We start from the raw sequence: 23429 nt of genomic DNA, 5'->3' as shown, positions 1-23429 counted from the left end.
GTGTGTGTGTGTGTATAAAACCTGCATGTAAATGGACCCATGCAGTTCATATCCATGTTGTTCAAGGATAAACTGTGTATTAATACTGAATTTTTGGTGCTGTCTAAACTTAAAATGTAAGTCAATTTATTCTAGAGATTGCTTTCTTTGTTTAGGTCTATTCTGTGCTGTTTGCTTTCATTAAGTCACCTTTTCCCAGAATGGCCTTAATGACTTCCTGGTGGGAGGTGGGTAAGCATATGGTCATGGCCGCTTTGTTGGCTCAAGTGCCTACCAGTGATTAGACTGTCTAGAAAAATATGTTTCTATTACTGATTTCAGTGAAATAGCCAAGGGCAGACTCAGAAAAAATGATTTAAGTAAGTTTTTTATTTGTTTCTTTGTACTGTTCCCCTTAGAATTCTTAGTAGCTTGAGTCTTAGAAAACTGATGCTGGGGCACAACCAGGTACAGAGCCTGCCAGCTCTGGTGGACCACATCCCCTTGAGGTGCTGGATATTCAGCATAACTTACTCACCAGGCTGCCAGATACTCTCTTCTCCAAGGCCTTAAAGTAAGTACTATAAGGTGTATTTAGAAGAGCAGAATCATTGGCTCAACAAACTGCATTGACTTGTCATTGGAGTGACCTTTGGAACTATATTTACAGTGTTTATCTCACGGTCTAACTGTAGGTAGAGATTTATTTATTTGTAATTTATAAGAAATAAAATATGACACTGTTGTATGATGTAATCTTCAACTCAAAGGTTGAAATGACCATCAAATACTTAAGTTTTAGTGTTGTAAACAATTTCAAACGGGTTGGGAAATTTCAAACATTTCATTTCAGAAAATGAATACATTTATGACCTCTTAAAGAAAATCACAGTACTCTGATAGAGCTTTCTTGGGAAGTGTTCAGCTTTTGCATTGGGATAAAAGGACATATCACTGAAATTAATTTAGGTTTTGCTTCTTGCTTTATCGATCTATCCTCAAGTTACATTCTTTATGTGCACTGCTTTTTTACTGCCTACTTTGAAAATTGTGCATTTAAAGGTAAAATTGTTCCAAAAGGTATTATTTGCTTTCTCATTATAAGTTAACAGATATATGTCTTCCAATTACTTCCTGTAATCAGGTTTATCTGTCTAATACATATGTCACCATTAAGGAAAAACTAGTTTTAATTATAGTCTTCTGCAGTAGGGAGAAAGCAATATTGTCTTCAGTTTGGAAATGGAGAAAATGGAGATGAGCAGTAGTGCTTTAAATAAGGCTACAGGGTATATACAAAAAGCATTTAGCTCACAGGTGTCTGGCTTGTTCTTTGGCAGATTATACATCTCTCTTTTTTTTTTTTTTTCATTTTTTAAAGGTTTATTTATTTATTTTTAATTTATTGTCAAGTTAGCTAACATACAGTGTAGTCTTGGCTTCAGGAGTAGGTTCCCATGATATATCACTTACATACAACACCAGTGCTCATCCCAACAAGTCCCATCCTCAGTGCCCATCACCCATTTTCCCCAACCCCCTGTCCGCATCAACCCTCAGTTTATTCTCTGTATTTAAGAGTCTCCCTCTCTGTAACTTATTTTTCCTTCCCTTCCCCTATGGTTCGTCTTCTATTAAATTTCTTGAGTTTCACATATGAGTGAAATCATATGGTAACTATCTTTCTCTGACTGACTTACTTCACTTAGCATAATACTCTCCAGTTCCATCCCTATTGTTGCAAATGACAAGATATCATTCCTTTTCATTGCCGAATAGTATTCCATTGTACATATATACCACATCTTTATCCATTCATCAGTTCATGGACATTTGGTCTCTTTACATAATTTGGCTATTGTTGATAGCACTGCTATAAACACTGGGGCACATGTGCCCCAATGAATCAGCACTCCTGTATCCTTTGGAAAAATTCTTAGCAGTGCTATTACTGGGTCATAGGGTAGATCTATTTTTAATTTTTTGAGGAACATCCACACTGTTTTACAAAGTAGCTGCACCAGTTTGCATTCCCACCAACAGTGCAAGGGGGTTCCTCTTTCTCTGCATCCTTGCCATCATCTGTTGTTGCTTCAGTTGTTAATTTTAGCCATTCTGACCAGTGTGGAGGTAGTATCTCAATGTAGTTTGGATTTATATCTTATATATCTCTTAATGTATAATATACTTGGTTGGATTTTCCTAAAAGTAAAATCTTTGGAAATTCTAGAAAATATTTGAGTGCAGTTTTCTTTATGGAATGTTTATATGGGATCTTAATGCAGTAAAATTTAACATGTTAATTAACAGGTATTGTTAGTAATGCATAACATTGCATTTAGTCTTTTTTTTTTTTTAATATTTATTTTTTTGGGGGGAGTGTGAGGGAGAGGCAGAGGGAGGGAGACCGAGGATCTGAAGCAGGCTCCATGCTGCCACGCTCACAGCAGCAAGCCTAATGTGGGGCTTGAACCCACAAACCACAAGTTCATGACCTGAGGTGAAGTCGGGCGCTCAACTGACTGACTCACCCAGGTACCCCTCCACTGCATTTAGTTCTAATGACAGTTTGAATAAAATTAGTTTACAACCTTAGGATTTGTAGTAAGGAAGTTACTGAGTAGCTGTAGCAAACCTTTGATGACATTTATTTAATACTGACTGCACAGAGCACTTTTGGGACCTACAAAGACACACATACAAACAGTACCCTCAACACCTAAAGAGCTAATTAGGGATATGCATCACATAATATGAAGAAGACTTAAGAACACACAACAAGGTTAATAATACTAGCTACCTTTTATTTGAGCATGTTCTATAAATATGAAACGCCATGCTAGGCAAATTTTAAACATCATACCTTATTTTACCTATGAGATTGGCAGAGATTAAAGTGAATTATACTCAGTGTTAACAAAGGATTGAGCAAACAGACATTCTTAAATCCTTCTTGTGGGAGGTATAATTTGGTATAGCCTTTCTGTGGTTCAGTTTGACGGTATGTGTATACAAATCTTAAAGATACATGTATCTTTTGACCCTACAAATTCTGCTTCTGATAATATAGTCTAAAGAAACAATTAGAAAAGGACACAGAGTTGCTCATTATGATGTCTGTAATAGCAAACAGTTATGAACAGCCTACATGCCCATTATAGGGGACTAAAAAGGGGATTGGCTAAATAAATACGACCTGTTAAAATCAAAAACTTTTCTGAAGGATGTCTTCATAGTTGAGATATTCATGAACATGACATTCAACAACACCTTTTTCATAACAACAGACAGTAAAAGATGAAGCTAGGTTAGAATCAGGCCACCCAGAAGCCCAGGAAGCACAACCAAGCCTGAATTCTTTTATCTCTGCTTGGCTTGCAGGAGTTGAATAAAAGGAACTTTGGCTGGGTAGGTAAAATCAATTAGAGAAAACCCTGGAGAAAATTACTTGTGTTACAGGTTGGGGAGCATGAAACGACAGCATCCTATACCGAGATGGTGTGACGGTAACAACCATAAAGTAAATGATGATTTGTGTGTGTTCCATCAGTCTCAGATACTTGAATGCATCTGCAAACAGTTTGGAATCTTTGCCATCCGCTGGCACTGGAGAGGAGAGTCTGAGTGCTCTGCAGCTGCTTTATCTGACGAACAACCTCCTGACAGACCAGTGTGTGCCCGTTCTGGTGGGGCATCCACACCTGCGAATCTTGCATCTTGCAAACAACCAGCTACAGACCTTTCCTGCAAGGTAAGCAGATGCAGACTTCAGTCATTTCAGACACATAGCGTGAAATCTGCATTTGCCAGTCTACGTTACAGCTATCTTACTGGGTACTCGTGCTTTATGTTGCGCAACTTACTAGTGCTATGATTCTACTAGTTGAATGGAAAAATCTGTACCCACTTGTTAAGTATCCGTAACCAGAAGTCGTGGCTGAAATCCATTTAATTTTTGTTGTAATGACTTAATAATAGTCTGAGAATTTTCAGCCTAGACAAGTACAAGCTTATGAAATACATTCTGAAAACAAGTTTTTTTTTTTGTCAAAACTGTTTTATAATATACTGTTGAGTCCATAATTTATTTGTTTTAATATATCTTGAATGCCTTCTGTATCTCAAGTACAGCATAAGTACTGGGGAAACAGTGGTGATTAGGTTACAGTCTCTGTCTTCAAGTAACTTACAGTCAAATTAGGGAAATAGACAATAGGTAATTGCAACGCAGTTTAATAAATGCAGGATTTGGGGGTGCCTGGCTGGCTCAGTCGGTAGAGCATGTTACTCCTGATCTTGGGGTTGTGGGTTCAAGCCCCACATAAGGGTGTAGTGATTACTTAAAAATAAAATCTGGGGGCGCCTGGGTGGCTCAGTCAGTTGAATCCGACTTCAGCTCATGTTATGATCTCATGGTTTGTTTCTTCCATCCCCCCTTGGGCTCTGTACTGACAGCTCAGAGCCTGGAGCTTGCTTTGGATTCTGTGTCTTTTCCTCTCTCTGCCCCTTCCCCACTTACACTCTGCCTCTGTCTCTCTCTCAAAAATAAATAAACATTTTAAAAAATTTTAAAATAAAATCTGAATGAGCGAGTGAATGAATGAATGAATGCAGGATGTTAAAAATATGCATAGGTAGCTAACTGCACCATACAGTACCTGGGGGTGGGGTTGGCCTTCCTGGAGGAAGAGGTGATATAGCCAGGCTATACCTATAAGAAAATATAAGCGAGATATTTAATGCTGTCAAAGTTTTAAACAGTGTTCGTGGAGAAATAAATATCTTCCAAAATACATTTGATAAAAAAAAAATTGGGGAAGATTTGATGCCAGAAAAATCCATCTATACCATGAAAGTACTCATTAAAAATCATGTTTTCAAAAATGAAGACTATATGAAAATGACATTTTATAATTTGAATGAAATTATATATATATAAAATTATATCATTTGTACTATAATTTGAAATTATATGTTTGATATAATTGGAAAACAAAGCTATTTTGATTCTGATGATATTTTACACATTTTCTTAGAAATGTGATAAACTTAGAAAAATTCATGGAGATATTATAATTTTTTTTTTTTTTTTTTTTGAGAGAGCAAGGAGAGCATGAGCAGGGGAGAAGCAGAGAGAGAGTCTCAAGTAGGTCCCATACCCAGCAAGGAACCTGCCCCGGGGCTCTATCTCATGACCATAAGGTCATGACCTGAGATGAAATCAAGAGTACTACACTGTATCTGAGCCATCCAGGCACCCTTAGAGATTATAATTTTTGTGAATGTTTATGAAATGAGGTATTTGGAGCTTATAGAAGACAAGCAAGGACAAGATTACTTCCTTCAAAGAATTTGAACAATGGCTTTTAAAGTGAATGCAGAATCTTAATCCTGTCACATTAATTCCGTTGGCCTCAGATATGTTCCTGTAAAGTGAAAACAGACCATTGACAAGTCATATTGGCTTATGAAGCTATTGGGAGATACCAGATATGATACTCTGAAGCTAATGAATTCCTCCTAATCTGATGACATTCTTATTGTTGGAAGTCAAAAGCAGGCTGATACAAAACTTAAAACTCATTAAAGATTATGAAAATAGGTTAGAAGTAAAGATAAGAATTAAGAAGAGATCACACAAAATTAAAGTACTTTACAGATAATAAAACTAAATGGAATTTAGGAGCGGTATATTAAAATGTATGTTCTATACTGAATAATAAGTCCACTGTCAAATCATCTCCTGAACAGTGTTTAATTACACAGGCATAGTCCAAATCTTCTGTTTTTTTTTTTTTTTCTTTAATTTTATTTTGAGAGAGAGCACGTGCATGTGAGGGGGGTAGGAGCAGAGAGAGAGAGAGAGCGTAGCCCCACTCAGAACTTGATCTCACTAAGTGTGAGATCCTGACCTGAGCCTGAATCAAGAATTGGACGCTTAATCCACTGAGCCACCCAGGTGCCCCCGAATCTTGTTTATTTTGGACTACTTTGAGAATCTAGTGTAGTTCTGGGTGCTCAGTAAGAAACTGGCTGAGATAGGGATCCTGCATTTCTTCTTACAAGTTAGATCCAAGCAGGGAGTAGTATAAGAGAAAAAACAGGAGGGGCGCCTGGGTGGCACAGTCGGTTAAGCGTCCGACTTCAGCCAGGTCACGATCTCGCGGTCCGTGAGTTCGAGCCCCACGTCAGGCTCAGGGTTGATGGCTCGGAGCCTGGAGCCTATTTCCGATTCTGTGTCTCCCTCTGTCTCTGCCCCTCCCCCGTTCATGTTCTGTCTCTCTCTGTCCCAAAAATAAATTAAAAAAAAAAAAGGTTGGAAAAAAAAAAAAGAAAAAACAGGAGATTTGGACAGGAGAACACTTTAAAAATGTTAAGTAAAATTTAAAAAGAAAATTAAAAATAGTGGGGTTATTATAATATAATATAACATCATTTTTTAATTTGAAAAATGTAGTTTATTGCATTAAAAAGGACAAGAATATGTTCCACCAAACTATTATAAGAGATTATCTCTGGTAGTAGGATTAAAAGAATTTTTTTCTGTTCATCTTTATTTTTCAGGTTTTTTTTTTTTTCAATGAGTATACATTACTTTTGTAATCAGAAAGGAAACAATTTTAGTTTACTGAGTTTGGTTACTAAAAAGTATTTATGAATTTTCTATCAATAGACATTATTTATGATCTATGGAGGGGCTCCTGGGTGGCTCAGTTGGTTAAGCCTCCAGCTCTTGATTTCAGTTCAGGTCATGATCTCACAGTTCATGAGCTCAAGCCCCGTGTCAGGCTTTGCGCTGACTGTGTGGAACCTGCTTGAGATTCTCTTTCCCTCTCTCTCTCTTCCCCTCCCCTGCTCATGTGCTCTTTCTCTCTCTCTCTCTCTCTCTCTCTCAAAACAAATAAACTTTAAAAAAAGAAATTGTTTATGATATGTAGAAAGGGAAGGATATAAATTTTATGTAAAATACATATAAAAGTTTTGGTAGGACATAAATTTTATATAAAACACATATGCATATGAAAATTCTAAATATGAATCTCATTTGGCAAAATGAGAAAAGTAATTTCAGATTGGTGGTATTGATTTATTTTCCAAACTTTCTCCACATTATGGCAGTTTATTATTTTTATAATTTTTAAATCAATAAATTATAAATAGAGCAGTTTGTAATAATCTAGATAAAGATGTGAGGCTGTCTGAAGACATTTTGCTTGTTGTGTAGAAAGCTTTGCTTAGTCCCATAGAACAATGTGATTTGCTTATATCACAGTTTGTGGCACATGGCTATACATATAGTAAGCACTCCTTAAATGTCTACTGAAGATGGATTATGTTATTAATAGGTAACTGTAGAAATTTAACACTGAATGGAATCTTAGTCATGATTTAGTACTTTATAGCTGAGGATATTGATATCCACTGACATTAAATATCACAGTATTTTGCAACTAGTCAGTGGCCAAGCAAGTACCATAATAATCTTCCAACAGTGGGCTAGTGCTGATTCAGCCACTTCCCATAAGTCAGATAATGTTCATACCCACAAGATCTAGCAGCTATAAGAGAATCAAGGGAAGCTTCAGTCCTTGAAACACAGTGAGAAGCAGATGAGGCTGAGATTCAGCAGGAACAGTCACCTTGAGGAGCCGTTCCCTTTGTTGGTGTCTGGCTGTTTCACTCTGACCAGTCCTCTGGCAGCAGACCAGGTCGCCGCTGCACTCTGTGTGTGGCTGCTATAAAACTGGCTTGGCATCTTCTCATTTTGAGTGCATTGTGCTATGTTGTTATTTGTTTTTCAGCAAACTGAATAAATTGGAGCAGTTGGAAGAACTGAACCTAAGTGGCAACAAGCTTAAAACCATTCCCACGACCATAGCCAACTGCAGAAGGCTTCACACCCTTGTCGCACACTCCAACAACATCAGCATTTTCCCAGAAATTCTGCAGTTGCCTCAGATCCAGGTACTTTTATGTGATGGAATGGTGTCCTGCTGGAGAAATGGCAGGGTGTTCTCTTCTCATAAAGGGGAAGCAAGTGGCAGTTTGGGATCACAATAGATTTTATTGATTCCTGGGAAGAAATGAAGTTTTCTTTGGGGATACACTAGGGGGCCGAGAGTTAGGGAGTTAAGAATTCAGTCTCTGTGATGTATTTGCTTTTGATTTCTCCATTTTCCTCTCAGTTTGTAGACCTAAGTTGCAATGACTTGACAGAGATCTTGATTCCGGAGGCTCTGCCTGCTACTTTACAAGACCTTGACCTGACCGGAAATACAAATCTGGTTCTGGAACACAAGACGCTGGACACATTTAGGTAGGAAAAATTTTGAAGTTGAATCCACATGTCTCTTAGTTCTACCAGCCATGTGTGGATCTCCTAAAGCTCTGTAGAGATCTTGATTAATTAAAGGAATAGAATGAATTAGGCCATAAAGCCCCTCAGTCTCTCGTTTAATTCAGTTATGGATGGATAGTGTATCCAGTAGACAGCCCATTTATATCAGAACTCAGTGTCATGGCTACTGCTCAGCCACACCCACACACTGAATATTTTCACATAGACATCTTAGGTGACACCGATTACATTATATTACGTCATCGAAGAAATGATGCAGGCTCATTCATTGCACCAAGACTTTGTTGTATCAGAATATTTAAGTAGACTAAAACTTTGGCTAAAACTTTGAAATCTGTTGTGCTTCATTTTTCATTGAAATGAACAGTATCAGCTGTAGCAATATTTGGCCCCTGTTTCTTCCTCCTACCTACCCCTTTCCTTTCTCCTCCTTCTTGGCCAGTAGATCAGTACACTACTTTCATGCAGTCTCTCTGTAAATGAATCTTGGTCTGTCAACAGATAATTTTATAAAAACACATGTTCTTGCTGGGATAGTTTTTGTAAAACACAGAAGGATATGTGGTTTAACCTTCCCTTCCTGCACTTCCCACAGCCATATCACAACCCTGAAAATTGATCAGAAGCCTTTGCCAACCACCGATTCTACAGTTACATCAACCTTCTGGAGCCATGGACTGGCTGAGATGGCAGGGCAGAGAAATAAGTGAGTATCTTGGCCATGGAGAGAAATGAAAAAGGCAGCCCCTGACATCTGATCTGATGCTGAAAGCTAGGCCATGTTGTTCTCCTCTGGAACATAAACAGATCATAGAATGCCAGCCTCAGAGAAGGTCCCCCTGAGACTGTGATGCAGTGTGACAAACACAAGATGAATGTACAGTCCACAAAATACCAAACAGCCCCTCTCAAGGCTAAAATGGTGACTGCTACTTTCTTTACCAATTACAGCTTTATCCTCCTGCTAATCTTCTTTCCCTATAGTTAAGATTTACTGAGATAGCCAACCACAGAATGGCCCCATGTTCTGATAGCACCCAGTCTTGGATGATCCCCTATTTCATTAGACGGTCCCCAAAATGACCCAACAAAAGCCCAAATCCTGTAGTAGATTCTCTCCAACACGCTCTTAACCTATTCACCCCAGAGTTCCATGGTACACATTCTCTATTGCTGCAAAGCATAATAAACCCAACTTGTCCAACCGTCATTGTGCTTCTGGGGATCTTTGACTGAAGGATGTTGGCCATACTAGTCATTAATCATTGCTAAGGGAAAACATTTCATCTTTCCAGCCTTTGGCAGCATTGCAAAGCTAGTATGTACTGCTCCTGAGTAGGGCTGAATTCCCCCACTTCTTATGACATCACCTCTTTCAGATGCTACTTAATTATCTAATACTTATTTCATGTGTAGATTAGAATTTACTGTTCTTTCCACCCTCAACTAATACTTTTCAAAGAAGTTTCCCTGGAGAATAACGCTTTTACCGTAACTTTCTTTGATCTTTGTTTCTTTCATATTTGTGTTACAGGCTGTGTGTATCTGCCCTAGCTGTGGATAACTTTGCAGAGGGGTGGGAGCCGTGTATGGCATGTTTGATGGGGACCGTAATGAGGAGCTCCCTCGCCTACTCCAGTGCACCATGGCAGATGTGCTTTTGGAAGAAGTACAGCAGTCAACAAATGACACTGTTTTCATGGCTAACACCTTCTTGGTATCTCACAGGTAAGCAGGTGGGTTGAATATTCTCTAACTCAGTTCTGCTTTTGGAAAACTAAATCTCACTAAGCCAGAAGGTCAGGGTCTAAATTACAGGTATAGGATCAAGGTGAGATCTTGCTCCTCCTGCTGTGACTGTTCTTTATATATCAGCACCGAGGAATGTGGGGACTTTGGTCCTTTAACCAGCCTGTGGAGCCATCTGTTTTCTCTGTTGAACCCAGAGGCCACTGAGGATCTGGGAAGCCCAGAAATTGGGAGCAGAAGGTTGTGTGTGTACAATGTAGTTTGTACATTTAGGGGAAGGAAGATGGCATAAGCTTTTGTAAGATTCTTTGCAAAGAGTCAGCGACCTACAAAGGGTTAAAGTACTGCTCAGATTTGTGTATTTAGAATACTTATTATTGAGGATTGGCCAATTAATCTTTTTTTTTAATTTTATTTATTTTTTTAAGTTTACATCCAAATTAGTTAGCATATAGTGCAACAGTGATTTCAGGAGTAGATTCCTTAGTGCCCCTTACCCATTTAGCCTACCCCCCTCGCACAATCCCTCCAGCAACTCTCAGTTTGTTCTCCATATTTATGAGTCTCTTCTGTTTTGTCCCCCTCCCTGTTTGTATTATTTTTGCTTTCCTTCCCTTACGTTCATCTGTTTTGTCTCTTAAAGTCCTCATGAGTGAAGTCATATGATTTTTGTCTTTCTCTAATTTCACTTAGCATAATACCCTCCAGTTCCATCCACTTAGTTGCAAATGGCAAGATTTCGTTCTTTTTGATTGCCTAGTAATACTCCATCTTCTTTATCCATTCATCCGTCGATGGACATTTGGGCTCTTTCCATACTTTGGCTATTGTTGATCTTGCTGCTATAAACATGGGGGTTCATGTACCCTCCTCGAAAGAGCACACCTGTGTCCCTTGGATAGATACGTAGTAGTGCAATTGCTGGGTCATAGGATAGTTCTACTTTTAATTTGCTGAGGAACCTCCATACTGTTTTCCAGAGCGGCCACACCAGTTTGCATTCCCACCAGCAGTGCAAAAGAGATCCTCTTTCTCCACATCCTCGCCAACATCTGTCGTTGCCTCAGCTGTAAACGTTTGCCATTCTGACAGGTGTGATGTGGTATCTCATTATGGTTTTGATGTGTATTTCCCTGATGATGAGTCATGTTGAGCATTTTTTCATGTGTTGGTTGGTCATCTGGATGTCTTCTTTGGAGAAGTGTCTATTCATGTCTTTTGCCCATTTCTTCACTGGATTATTTGTTTTTTGGGTGTTGAGTTTGATAAGTTCTTTATAGATTTTTGGGTACTTAACCCTTTATCTGATATGTCACTTGCAAATATCTTCTCCCATTCCATCAGTTGCCTTTAGTTTTACTTATTGTTCCCTTTGCTGTGCGGAAGCTTTTTATCTTGATGAGGTCCCAGTAGTTCATTTTTGCTTTTGTTTCCCTTTATTCTGGGACGTGTTGAGTAAGAAGTTGCTGCGGTCAAGATCAGAGAGGTTTTTGCCTGCTTTCTCCTTGAGGATTTTGATGGCTTCCTGTCTTACATTGAGGTCTTTCATCCATTTTGAGTTTATTTTTGTGTATGGTGTAAGAAAGTTGACCATTTAATCTTCTAAGGCACTTAAGGGCAAAAACTCTACATAACCAAACTAGTGAAGATCTGTTAGTAGCTAATATCACATCTTGCGTATCAGGTGGGCTCTGTGAAGGACACACACAGCTGAGCGGTGGTGACCTTGTCTCGCCGAGGTTGAGATGGAATAGCCTAGAGCCCAAACCAGTTTTGTCTCTCATTATAACATAAAGCAAAGATGCCGGGAAAGGAGTCTATTTTTCAGAATTGAGCTAGGAGCTTGGTGAAATAAAGAGTTTAGGAAAGAGAACTTGGTTTATGAAGCACCTCCCAGAGCCAGCCAGAAGACCAAGTCTTCCTCATACCATATCTTTAATTTTCCAAACAAACGAAAGAGGTAGGTATTTCATCAGGCAAGTTTCTCAGAGAAATATCTTGCTGAGGATCTGCAATGAGCACATGTCAGAGCTGGAATTTGCAACCAGATCTTTCTCCTAGCACCTGCCCTGTGGTTAGCATTGTGTGCCATGTGCTAGGGAATGGATGCCATGTGTATGGGAGATCTAGAAGGAACAGTGTGGCCCTCCTTTCAAGGAACTTAAAGACCGAGTGAGGGGTTGTTCCAGGAGCAGCACCTTCAGCACGACCAGAAACTTGTTAGACTTGCAGATTATTGAGCCAACCCTTTACCCACCCAATCAGAACCTCTGGGGATGGGGCCCAGCAGCCTGTTCTAAAGAGCCCTCCAGGTGATTCTGGTGTGCTGAAGTTGCAAGTGACTTGAATGAGGTCACTGCAGTCTAGGATCAGACCCAAGCAGAAGCAGTAGAGAAAGATGTATGTTCACTGTCTCCCCTACCCCCAACCTTTTTGTAAAATTTCTTTCTTCAGTCCACTGAGCATAGAAGGCAGAACTCTTCACCATCATCTGTAGCAAGAGACTGCCTTTAGGTGGATACAGGTGAGGCTGGTTCAGAGTCATGTGGCAGAAAAACAAGGAAATCACGGACATGAAGGACTGCCGCTTCTAAAACTAGCTACCATGTCTTTTTTCTTTCTTTTTTTTTTTACTTATTTTTGAGAGAGAGAGAGAAAGAGAGGGAGGGGCAGAGAGAGGAAGAGAGAGAATCCCAAGCATTCTCTGTGCTGTCAGCTCGATGCAGGGCTCGAATTCATGAACTGTGAGATCATGACCTGAGCGTAACCAACTGAGCCACCCAGGTGCCCCTGTTTTCTTTTCCTTCTTAACAGAAAATTGGGAATGGCTGGACAGAAGCTGGGCTCCTCCGCTCTCCTTTGTTATATCCGCCCTGACACTGCTGACCCAACAAGTAGTTTCAGTCTGACTGTGGCCAACGTCGGCACGTGCCAAGCAGTCCTGTGCCGTGGTGGAAAGCCAGTGCCACTCTCAAAAGTCTTCAGCCTGGAACAGGACCTGGAGGAGGCTCAAAGGGTGAAGGACCAGAAAGCCATCATAACAGAGGTGAATTTCACTCATTGCCAGTTACTTCTCCCAGATCTAGTGAATGCTGCTCTACATACAGGCAGTGAAGTTCCATTTTCTTCCCATCAAGCCGTGTAAATTGTATCCAATCCAGATTATAGTATTAGAAGAAAACCTAAAGAGCAGTTAATGACTAGCAAAAAGAAAAGGCAAATTAGAAATGAAAAGTCTTAGTTTGCAGTCCTTCAGATTGATAGCTGGCATGTAAAATAAATGTAAATGTCTCCCTTGGTTAATTTTTAATTCCTCTGGTTTGTTACTCTAAACAGAAAAAGAGAAGGTTCTACAGTTTGACATCCCTGTTGTGAAATGCAAAGTTTCAAAATATTTTTCCTGTGTATACTGTGTATGGCTTAGTATGCTCTGGTGGGTTTTTTTAATTTGTTTTTTTGTTTGTTTTTTTGTAATGAAGCATCAATATCTGTGCTATTTTATAGCTTCTCTCCTTTTTAGTAGAGTAACATTTTTGCTTTCAAAGAGACTTTAGCAGTAAACAGAACACTGTTTACTACAAAGGAGAATTCTCAGATGCTTTGCCCATTTTTGATTGTCTGTTTCTTTATTGTTGGGTTTTAAGAGTTCTTTGTATATTTTGGATACAAGTCCTTATCAAATATCTGTTTTGCAAATATTTTCTTAGAGTCTCTCTTTTTTAACAGTACCTTTTGCAAAACAGAAGCTTTTAGTTTTAAAGAAGGCCCACTTACTGTTTTTTTCTTTCATGGATCATGCTTTTTGGTGTTTACAAACTCATTACCAAACCCAAGGTCACCTAGATTTTCTTCTGTGTTATCTTCCAGAAGTCTCATGTTTTAATTTCGGTCTGTGACCTGTTTTAATTAATTTCTGTGAAAGATGTAAACTCTGGGTCTAGATTCCTTTTTCCCTTTTTTGCACGTGGGTGTCCAGTTGTTTCTGCGGCAGTCATTGAACAGACTGTCCTTTCTCCATTAAGAAACTGCTTTTGCTCCTTTGGCAAAGATCAGGGGACCTTATTTGTGTGGGCCCATTTCTGGGCTGTCTGTCAGAATTCTGTGGATGGGTTATGCAGATTTGACTCCACCCAAGGAACACAAAACTAAAAAAATGTACCATTATAATGTGGGTTGATACAAAGAAGATTCTGGAAAGCTGAGGCGTTGCTCTTAGAAAGGTCTTTCAGTCAAAACAAACAAAAGATAACTTTATGGTTAATTTGTTTTTCAGAATTTAGGTAATTTTTCTTGGGGTGTCCTAGGCAAGCAGGAATTATTCTTATAAATGTTTTTAACCACAGACATTTATTATTTGCTAAGCACTTTACTCCTATTATTTAATTTTCAGAATAATCCCCATGAAAGAAGTGTTTTTATTTCCATTTTACAGATGAGGAAATTAAAATATAGAGTTTATGACAAATTCTGGTAAATGAGAGAGCCAGGATTGTTACCCAGAGAGTCACTGCAGCTGTGAAACAGATATATTGATGGCTTCAGAGGCTTTGTTCGATTTTTATCTTTTTTTTTTTTTTTAATGTTTATTTTAGAGAGAGAGAGACAGAGACCGAGTAAGAGCAGTGCAGGGGCAGAGAGGCAGGGAGACACAGAATCTGAAGCAGGCTCCGACTGAGCCACCCAGGCACCCCTGATTTTTCTCTTGAAAAGAAATCACCTACATCTAGGATTATTCCTTTTCCTCTACGTTTAGAATTCTATCATTTGTGACTTGATCCGCTATTCTTTCTTCATACGATCCTTACAGTAGGTAAATTATGCTATGGAATTCAGGTTTTACTTTTCTAAGCTAAATAGCTTTAGAGATTATTTAATGCTTTAGCTACGAAGATTCTCTTAGCCATTTAATATCTTCCTTAATCTTTTCAGTCCCAACTGTGCCTTTAATGAGAAATCATTAAAAAAATTTTTTTGTAATGTTTATTTTTATTTTTGAGAGAGAGAGCATGAGCAGGGGAGGGGCGGAGAGAGAGTGAGACCCAGAATCTGAAGCAGGCTCCAGGCTCTGAGCTCTCAGCACAGAGGCGGACATGGGGCTCAAACTCGCGAACCGTGAGCTCATGACCTGAGCGGAAGTTGGACACTTAACTGACTGAACCACCCAGGTGCCCCAATGAGAAATCATTTTTAATGACCCACCTGAGTTTTGGCCTCTGTGAGAATACTAGTGATGGAGAATTAATGACTTATTGTTTTTCTTTTCTTTATTTTTTTTTTAATGTTTGTTTATTTTTGAGAGAGAGAGAGCAAGCAGGGGAGGAGCAGAGGAGAGGGAGACACAGAATCTAAAGCAGGCCCTAGTCTCTGAGCTGTCAGCACAGAGTCCCACATAGGGCTCAAACTCACAAACTGTGAGATCATGACCTGAGCTGAAGTCAGCAACTTAACCGAGTCACCCGGGTGCCCCTCTACTTCTTGTTTTTCTGACAGATAATCCTCTATTTAAGGACATGCCGAGGCCTGTGCTTCATTGAGAGCAAATCTCTCTTTTTTTTTTTTCTAAGTTTATTTATTTATTTTGAGAGAGTGTGGAAGGGGTAGAGAGAGAAGAGAGAGAATCCCAAGCAGGCTCCCACACTGTCAGCACAGAGCCTGACTCAGGGATTGATTTCACAAACAGTGAGATCATGACCTCAGGAGTCAGATGCTTAACTGACTGAACCACCCGGGTGCCCTGAGAGCAAATACCTTTTGAGATGGAGGTGCCTTCTAGCCACTTAATTTTAATTGGTTTTAACTTCAGTCTTGTGAACTATTTGGCATAACGACCACAGGATACTTTATGCTTTTAGAATTCTGTACATTTATTTTTGTAAGTCCATTTAAATTATAGAAATCCTCGGAAAAACCGTACAATATGTCCGTTCTCTTTTACTGTATAGCCCTAGGCATTATGATCTAGAAAGATAAAAAAATTATACGTCATTATTGCTTGTTTCTCAGAATTTGCATTCTGCTTGTCTCCAGGACAACAAAGTGAATGGGGTAACCTGCTGTACCCGGATGCTGGGCTGTACATACCTCTACCCTTGGATCCTCCCCAAGCCCCACATATCTGCTACTCCACTTACCATTCAAGATGAGTTGCTGATTCTGGGAAACAAAGCATTGTGGGAACACTTGTCATATACAGAAGCTGTCAACGCAGTACGCCACGTGCAGGACCCATTAGCAGCTGCCAAGAAACTGTGCACATTAGCCCAGAGCTATGGTTGTCAGGACAATGTGGGGGCAATGGTGGTTTATTTGAACATTGGTGAGGAAGGGTGCACGTGTGAAATGAATGGGCTCACCCTCCCAGGTCCTGTGGGGTTTGCTTCAACAACCATTATCAAAGACCCCCCAAACCAACCACTCCTTCCTCCAGTAGTGGTATTGCCTCTGAGTTTGGCAGCGAGATGTCCACTTCAGAGGTGAGCAGTGAGGTGGGGTCTACTGCTTCTGATGAACACAACACTGTTGGCCTGGATGCTGGCTTGCTTCCAAGGCCAGAAAGGCGCTGCAGCCTTCATCCAACACCCACCTCTGGGGTTTTTCAGCGCCAGCCTTCTTGTGCGACTTTCTCAAGTAACCAGTCTGACAATGGCCTGGACAGTGATGATGACCAGCCTGTGGAAGGAGTCATAACAAATGGCAGCAAGGTAGAAGTAGAAGTAGATATCCACTGCTGTAGGGGAAGGGATCTTGAGAACTCCCCCACTCTTACAGAGAATTCTCCTACCCCATGTCCCGAAGAACATGCTAGAGGATCATTTTTTGGGATCCGAAGACAGAACAGTGTGAACAGTGGCATACTTCTGCCAGTGAGCAAGGACAAGATGGAGTTGCAGAAGTCCCCCTCTACTTCCTGCCTCTATGGAAAGAAACTCTCCAACGGCTCTATTGTGCCCCTAGAAGATAGCCTGAACCTCATTGAGGTGGCCACAGAAGCACCCAAGAAGAAGACTGGCTATTTTGCTGCCCCGACGCAGCTGGAGCCAGAGGATCAGTTTGTTGTTCCTCGTGACCTGGAAGAAGAAGTGAAGGAGCAGATGAAACAGCACCAGGAAGGCAGGCCGGAACCTGAGCCCAGCGAAGAGGATCGGACCGAGCTCCCGGAGGAGTTTGACACAGCACTGTAATCCTCCCCCAGGAGCTGTGGTATCAGGGAAGGGTGTAGTGTCGGGGCAGAGATCCTTCCAGAGGCATTTTGCCTCTGCATTTCTAAACCATAGCTTAGGGGGTTAGAATTTGGAGCCAAAAATGGTGGGAGCTATCAGGGTCTTGTTCCGGATAAGCTAGTAAACACCATCAGTGTTAAGTTTCACATTTAACCTGCGTTGGAATTCCCAGAGTCACTGGGAAGAGAGCAGATGTTCTTCTGTATCAATCCTACCACCTGCCATTAACCCTTTCTCTCCTAGGATCATTTGAGAATTTGCCTGCCTGGGCAGGAAAGGGGCTATTTCTGTGGAGGAAATAACTGAAGATTGATTCTCTTCACTAATTGCTGCTGATGGATCTCTGTGACAGAGAAATCACCTTATATCTCAACCTAACTGATGGGATGTGATGTGACTAGTCACATGGCTTTTCATTCTTCTCTACGAGAATACAGCCTTTCGAAATGATGTTTATTGGAAATGTAGAACCAATCAAACAGATAATTTATGTATGTAATGTAATGAGAGCACTTTTCATTGACTGTGAACTTTTTATTTTTGAATCTGCACTCGAGCCAGTCTTCTTAGAGGCAGCCCGGCACCTCTGTCTGTAGACACAGTGATCATCGGGCATTGGCACATTCTGTGAGGGGGACTAGGAAGGGCCTTGGGAAATCATTGAACTGTTGGATGTCCAACTGGGGAGAGTAGCATCCTTGGGGATGAAGATGGGGAAGGAGAAAGGACTAAAACGACTTCCCCCCCAAATCAGAAAAAAGAGAATAACTCCTTGACAAATGTGGCTCCTGCGAGGAATCGCTCAGCAGATCTCCAGAGAAGTATTTGGGGATTGGCCTCTTCCCACAACATGTGATGGAGTTGGCCACCAGCCTTCTCATGTGTTGGGCCAAGGCTGATGCTGTTGGCGTCCAAGTAACCTTGCGTGTAGCAGGGGACTCTGCACAGACTGAGGCTGAATGAGAACAGATGGATGGATGGAGCTCATGGGTTAGACACGCCCCTTCTCTTAATCTAGAGTAGAGGGACAGTTTTCTAAAGTGTCGGAAATGAGTTGAGTTCACCTCTTTAATGTTTAACAGAGTACTCTTCTGAACACTGCTTATCCACCTCACATGGTTTCAGAGTACTGGGCTCAATTAATATAAGAAAGACTTAATTGAGAAAATCCTAAGCTTACAGAAAACGTGGTTTACTGTATTTTTTGCACATTCCACATAACCCTAGCAAAATGTAGTTCCTTTCATATTCCTGTTCTGTTGCCTTTTCCACTAGAAGATTTACTTAGGAAAACTAATTCCTACTTACTCCTACAAAATTTTGACATTGCTTGATTTTACCCAATGGGGAATGTGCTTTGAATTTTTTAGAATACTTTCACAATTAAAAAGAAATAGTGTGGGACCATTAATTTGCTTTATGAGAAACAAAATGTTAAAGATAGATTTGAGATATATATAGATGTGTCTATATTTTGGGGTGTTTTGGAAGTTTTTGTGAAAGCAATAGTAGAAAACCAGATCTTTCCACAAATGGTTATGTATCCTCATCTTCTCCAAGGCCCCAGAGCTGTGTGTGCATCAGTGGGGTACATTCTTGTGGGACTCCATACCACTCCAAGTAGCCGTCTAGAGTTCAACCCCTCAAAAATCTGAGTTTGAGTCCCCACATTGCCAGGAAAATGTGTATCAAACTACTGGTCAGCTACTAAAAAGTTTTAGATCTCAGGTCTTGATTTGAAGTGGGGCATATAATGGTTCCTATAAAGTTGAGGTGCCGCTGGAAAAAGGGGAACAAAGAGTGTGTTGCTGCCCTATTTTTATATGGGAAAATGGGGGAAAAAATGAAGGAGAAACGAAAATGAAGAAAAAGCTCAAGATAATAGTGATGGGTGATGTAAAACATCTTCTTACCCAGACAGCACAACTTTTGAATTACAGAATAGTGATGCTGTCTAAAAAAGAAAGTTACTTTGGGAATATACCACTTTCTTAGTATAGTTTCTTAAAAATAGTCCTTTATCTCTGTGAACCCTTTTCTTGTCTTTGTTTCCCACCCTACTTATCGGGAACACCCCATTCTGAAGTGATTTCACCAAAAGTAAATGCATTTGTTTTTTCATCAGAAGAACTGTAAAATTCCAAATGTTCTTTTATGTGGTAGGTTTATTTTCAGGAAACATTAGGTTGCATTGAAAACCTTTAATATAGGCTGTACCAAACTAACTACTCTTTCCTGTAACTGCCTTTCATTCATTTCCCTCTATAATTGCTCTGTATTAAAATAGAGGGTAAAAAGGCCATCGCCTGTTACCAAAAATATACAGAACTCTTGACCTATGAGGTCATTTACAGTGTGAGTTGATTAGGTTGTCAGGTGGTAAAATCCAGTAATCTGTCTCCAGGTGAATGTAATCTACTTCCCAGGACTTTACCCAGAGGATGGTTCTCCAGGTGGGCAGAGTACGGTTGATCTCTAGCCCAGAGATTCGGGCCTCTGCATGATTCTCAGGTCTCTGTGTGTATCTCCCATTTAATAGAGAACTTTAAGAGAAGTTGTGAAAGGGTATCACTCCTGCTTCTGGAGCAGTTCAGGAGTCCCATGGAAGAAGGAAAAACACATGAGTCTTGGCAGCCACGGTATTCTTTTTATCCAAATGGATTGGAAAATATTTGAAAATCTGAATGCTAGTATGTCGTAAAGAGTCTGCCATAGAGTCATTGAATTGGCACTCCTGATACAAGCGAGGGCTTTATTATACTACTGTAGAGTGTATGTGTGCAATAAGTTGATGAATTCATTTCCTTGGTGTATAGAAGAGCCAACACAAGCAGCTTGGTAATCACTGGGTGCTAATATAGTTGTTTGTAGCGAGTGCTATTTTCCGGGAGATGGAGCCAGTTAGGTTTGGTTTGTCTACTGAATATCAAACGATGCTCTTCTTTCCCTGTAGACCTTCAGCAAAAGCAGGTACTTGCAAGCCACAGGCTCACCTTCTCTATCTACTCAATAATTATTAATGAAGAGACCTCCATAAGGGAGCATTTGGCTGTTATCGGTAAATGTACCAATTATTAAATAATTAGTCTCCAAGCCATTCAGTGATGTCTGCAGCATCACTATAGAACTGTGTTGCATCAGTTTTACTTCCCTCTGGGTGGGGTCTTTTCAGACTCCCCCAACCACGGAGGCAAGTTAATCTTTCTCTCCAGTTAGTGACTTTTGCCCCATAGTTGGGTAAGCACTTCCTAGATTGAGAAAAGCAGCTACAGTAAATCCTGCTGTTTCCTTCATTTGATGATCATTCAATCACACATAAGCTCCTTGTATTCTAAATTTCATGCACTTCTCCCAGATGCTATAGGGTTTTCTCTCACTGTTGCCAGTTGATGTCATCCGGACAGTGAGTTCATATCTTATGGTTTTGTGCAATCATTGTTGTATTGTAGTCCTAAGACTCATGATAGTGTATTTTTGATATTTTTGAAATGTGTTAAATTTTTTAATTCAATAATATGAGCCAGAGCATGTTGCAGCAAATCTATTGTTTGTAAAAAATAACAATAACATAATAAATAAAATAAAATGGAGTATCTTTTTCATGGCTTCGTTTTAAAATGGAATACCTATTGTTTATAAATATTTTATTTTGGCATGAAACTGTAATTTTCTCTAACTTGTAGAATTAGTTTCTTAAACAGAATTTTTTTTGCCTTTTTTTTTTTTTTTTTTTTTTTTTTTTTTTTTGCTTTAGAGGAAGATAACAGATGAAACCACATTCCATGGCACTCTATGAAGCTGTGAGTTAAGGCAAGAATATTTTTGGTCACCTCTTAAGCTGAAATAGCAATAAAGGTTTTTTACATTAAGAAACCTATTCTGACTTGATTTATATGTTTAAAGAAATCACAAAGACAGGAAACAGTCCTTGTTCACATGCAGATTGTAGCTGACTAGAGGTAACTCAATTGTAAGTAATTTACAGTTCTTAAATCATACAGCTGATGATAACACAGAAGAGCCAGTTGGATAATCCAGCTGTCTGATGTGTTTGTCCTAATGTAATGGTTTCGGTGTCCGAACTTCAGACATAGTGGTGGTTTTGACTCACAAAATACTTACAATCCAGTTAAGCCTCTAAATTGTCCTCCCACCTTCCCCCACTGCTCGCCTCCCATAATCTGGACTTCCAGGCAAGATGAGGTTCCTTTCCAAATAACAGCCAAATTGAAATCATTTTGCAGGTTTCCTCCTTATCTAGCCGAATGAATACTTTAAAACCTGGGCTCATTACCTGTTCATTGAACACCTTCAATGTGCTGGACCCAAGGGCACCATCTGTATATGCTTTAATGCCTGAGTTTCTTGAGACACACTGCCTATTCCGGGGTGGCAGAAGTCAAATCTTCCTTCTCTGCTTTGTGTGATATTAATTCGCTGGTACACCAAAGGCCACAAGAGTACCTTAGTCTCTCATAATATGTTCTGAACATTGGGTTAGTTTTGTGTCTACTACTTAAAAAATTTGACTTGAGGCAAGTTAAATAGCCTTTCCAAGACTCCATTTTCCTCAGTTGTTAAATGGAAATAATACCATCTCTCCCATCAGTTAGTTGTGAGCTTGAATGAGATCGTGTGAACAAATGCTGCCTTAGCCCAGTACTGGGCCTGGTATATTGTGAGCACTCAACAAAAGGTCAGCTGTTAGGTAAGCCACTTAACCTCGAACCTCGAACCTTCATCTCACCTGTAGCAAGTGAACAGTAAGTCCTGATTTGCCTATCAGACAAGTAGTAGAAAATAAGATGAGGTTTGCTAAAGCCTTTGGACATTATGAAACTCCACACGTGGAAGGTTGTGATTTACAGTGACAGATGGACTCCGATCCCTCAGAAGGAGGGGAATCTCGGGAGCAGTATTGCAGCTGCCCTGGGCACAGTGCTGGGGTCTAGATGGGTCAGAGTCCCCATTTCATGGGGAAAGCTGTAAGAGGAACATGTCTCGGCAGATAATGCGGGGCCAGGGGCAGTGCAGGAAGGCTTTTCTGGGGTGTGTGTGAGGAACGGGTTCTTTGATTTTTGCTGCTGTTAAACTTCCTGTGTACCACTCAGTTAAAAGCTGTGGGACTCTGGCCACCGCCTCGAGGCCAAGGGTGACAGTGGAAGAAGCAGCTTTCTGCGGCACAATGTTTTTATGTTAACCTAGTAATGCAGATTTTCAGTTGATTATTTTCCTCCAAGCTTTACTTTTTGTAGAAGTATAATTAGATATTTTCTCATTTCTGTATGAGGTTTTGTTTTGATCCTTCACCTTCAATAGGTTCTATCAGAAATAGCTGTTGAGGGGCGCCTGGGTGGCGCAGTCGGTTAAGCGTCCGACTTCAGCCAGGTCACGATCTCGCGGTCCGTGAGTTCGAGCCCCGCGTCAGGCTCTGGGCTGATAGCTCGGAGCCTGGAGCCTGTTTCCGATTCTGTGTCTCCCTCTCTCTCTGCCCCTCCCCCATTCATGCTCTGTCTCTCTCTGTCCCAAAAATAAAATAAACGTTAAAAAAAAAAAAAAAAAGAAATAGCTGTTGAAAGGACAGGAGAGGAAAGGTAATATGTTCCAGGGAGAAGAGCAGTTGGGGGGGTAAAGAGGGGGAAAATGACATTGACTTCGTTTTCTTCATTGCCATTTTCACATCTGTTGAAAGAGGCTTATGTTTGCTGATTTCTTACTAACTGTAAATTAGAGAATCTGAGATTTATGTCAAAATTGCATTGTGGAAATAGATTGTTCTTAGAAATGTACTAAGAATTTGAACTTATTAATAGTTTAACCTCATTTATAATACGAAAGTAAAACTGATATTACAGAAAAAAACAATTAGCTATTGAAAAGCAAGAGGGCAATTAGGAAAAAAAACTGTCATAAGAATGCATGTATTTCTAGGTGCATTTAACAACTGAAAATCTGAGACTAGTAAAGTATAAGAACAGCTATAAAACTTTAGATTAAAATAAGTGAAAAACTTTATTTTTAATATTCAGTGTTAATGATCTATTACATTCTGAAAACAATCCAGGGTCCTGAGTGATTACAATCTACCTTTGAAGGGCTCCTCTAGAGGGGACTGTCAGGGA

The 23429-nt window shown here is 40.0% G+C and overlaps 1 protein-coding gene across 1 annotated transcript in view; it reads left to right on the top strand.

Annotated features, from left to right (window-relative positions):
• Window positions 1–20893, top strand: part of PHLPP2 (PH domain and leucine rich repeat protein phosphatase 2) — a 79791-nt gene extending 58898 nt beyond the window's left edge. The window contains 11 exon segments of the mRNA XM_030299570.1: window positions 399–475; window positions 478–553; window positions 3530–3730; window positions 7782–7944; window positions 8166–8296; window positions 8934–9044; window positions 9873–9913; window positions 9916–10066; window positions 12902–13133; window positions 16115–16484; window positions 16487–20893. Coding sequence (XP_030155430.1) covers window positions 399–475; window positions 478–553; window positions 3530–3730; window positions 7782–7944; window positions 8166–8296; window positions 8934–9044; window positions 9873–9913; window positions 9916–10066; window positions 12902–13133; window positions 16115–16484; window positions 16487–17268 — 2335 coding nt within the window. The 3' untranslated portion in view covers window positions 17269–20893.
• The last annotated feature ends 2536 nt before the right edge of the window (window positions 20894–23429 follow it).

The sequence above is a fragment of the Lynx canadensis genome, chromosome E2, assembly GCF_007474595.2.
Source record: "Lynx canadensis isolate LIC74 chromosome E2, mLynCan4.pri.v2, whole genome shotgun sequence".
In the NCBI taxonomy this organism is placed as follows: domain Eukaryota; kingdom Metazoa; phylum Chordata; class Mammalia; order Carnivora; family Felidae; genus Lynx; species Lynx canadensis.
The sequence above is the reverse complement of the archived record's forward strand: the minus strand, read 5'-3'. Positions and strand labels throughout refer to the sequence as shown.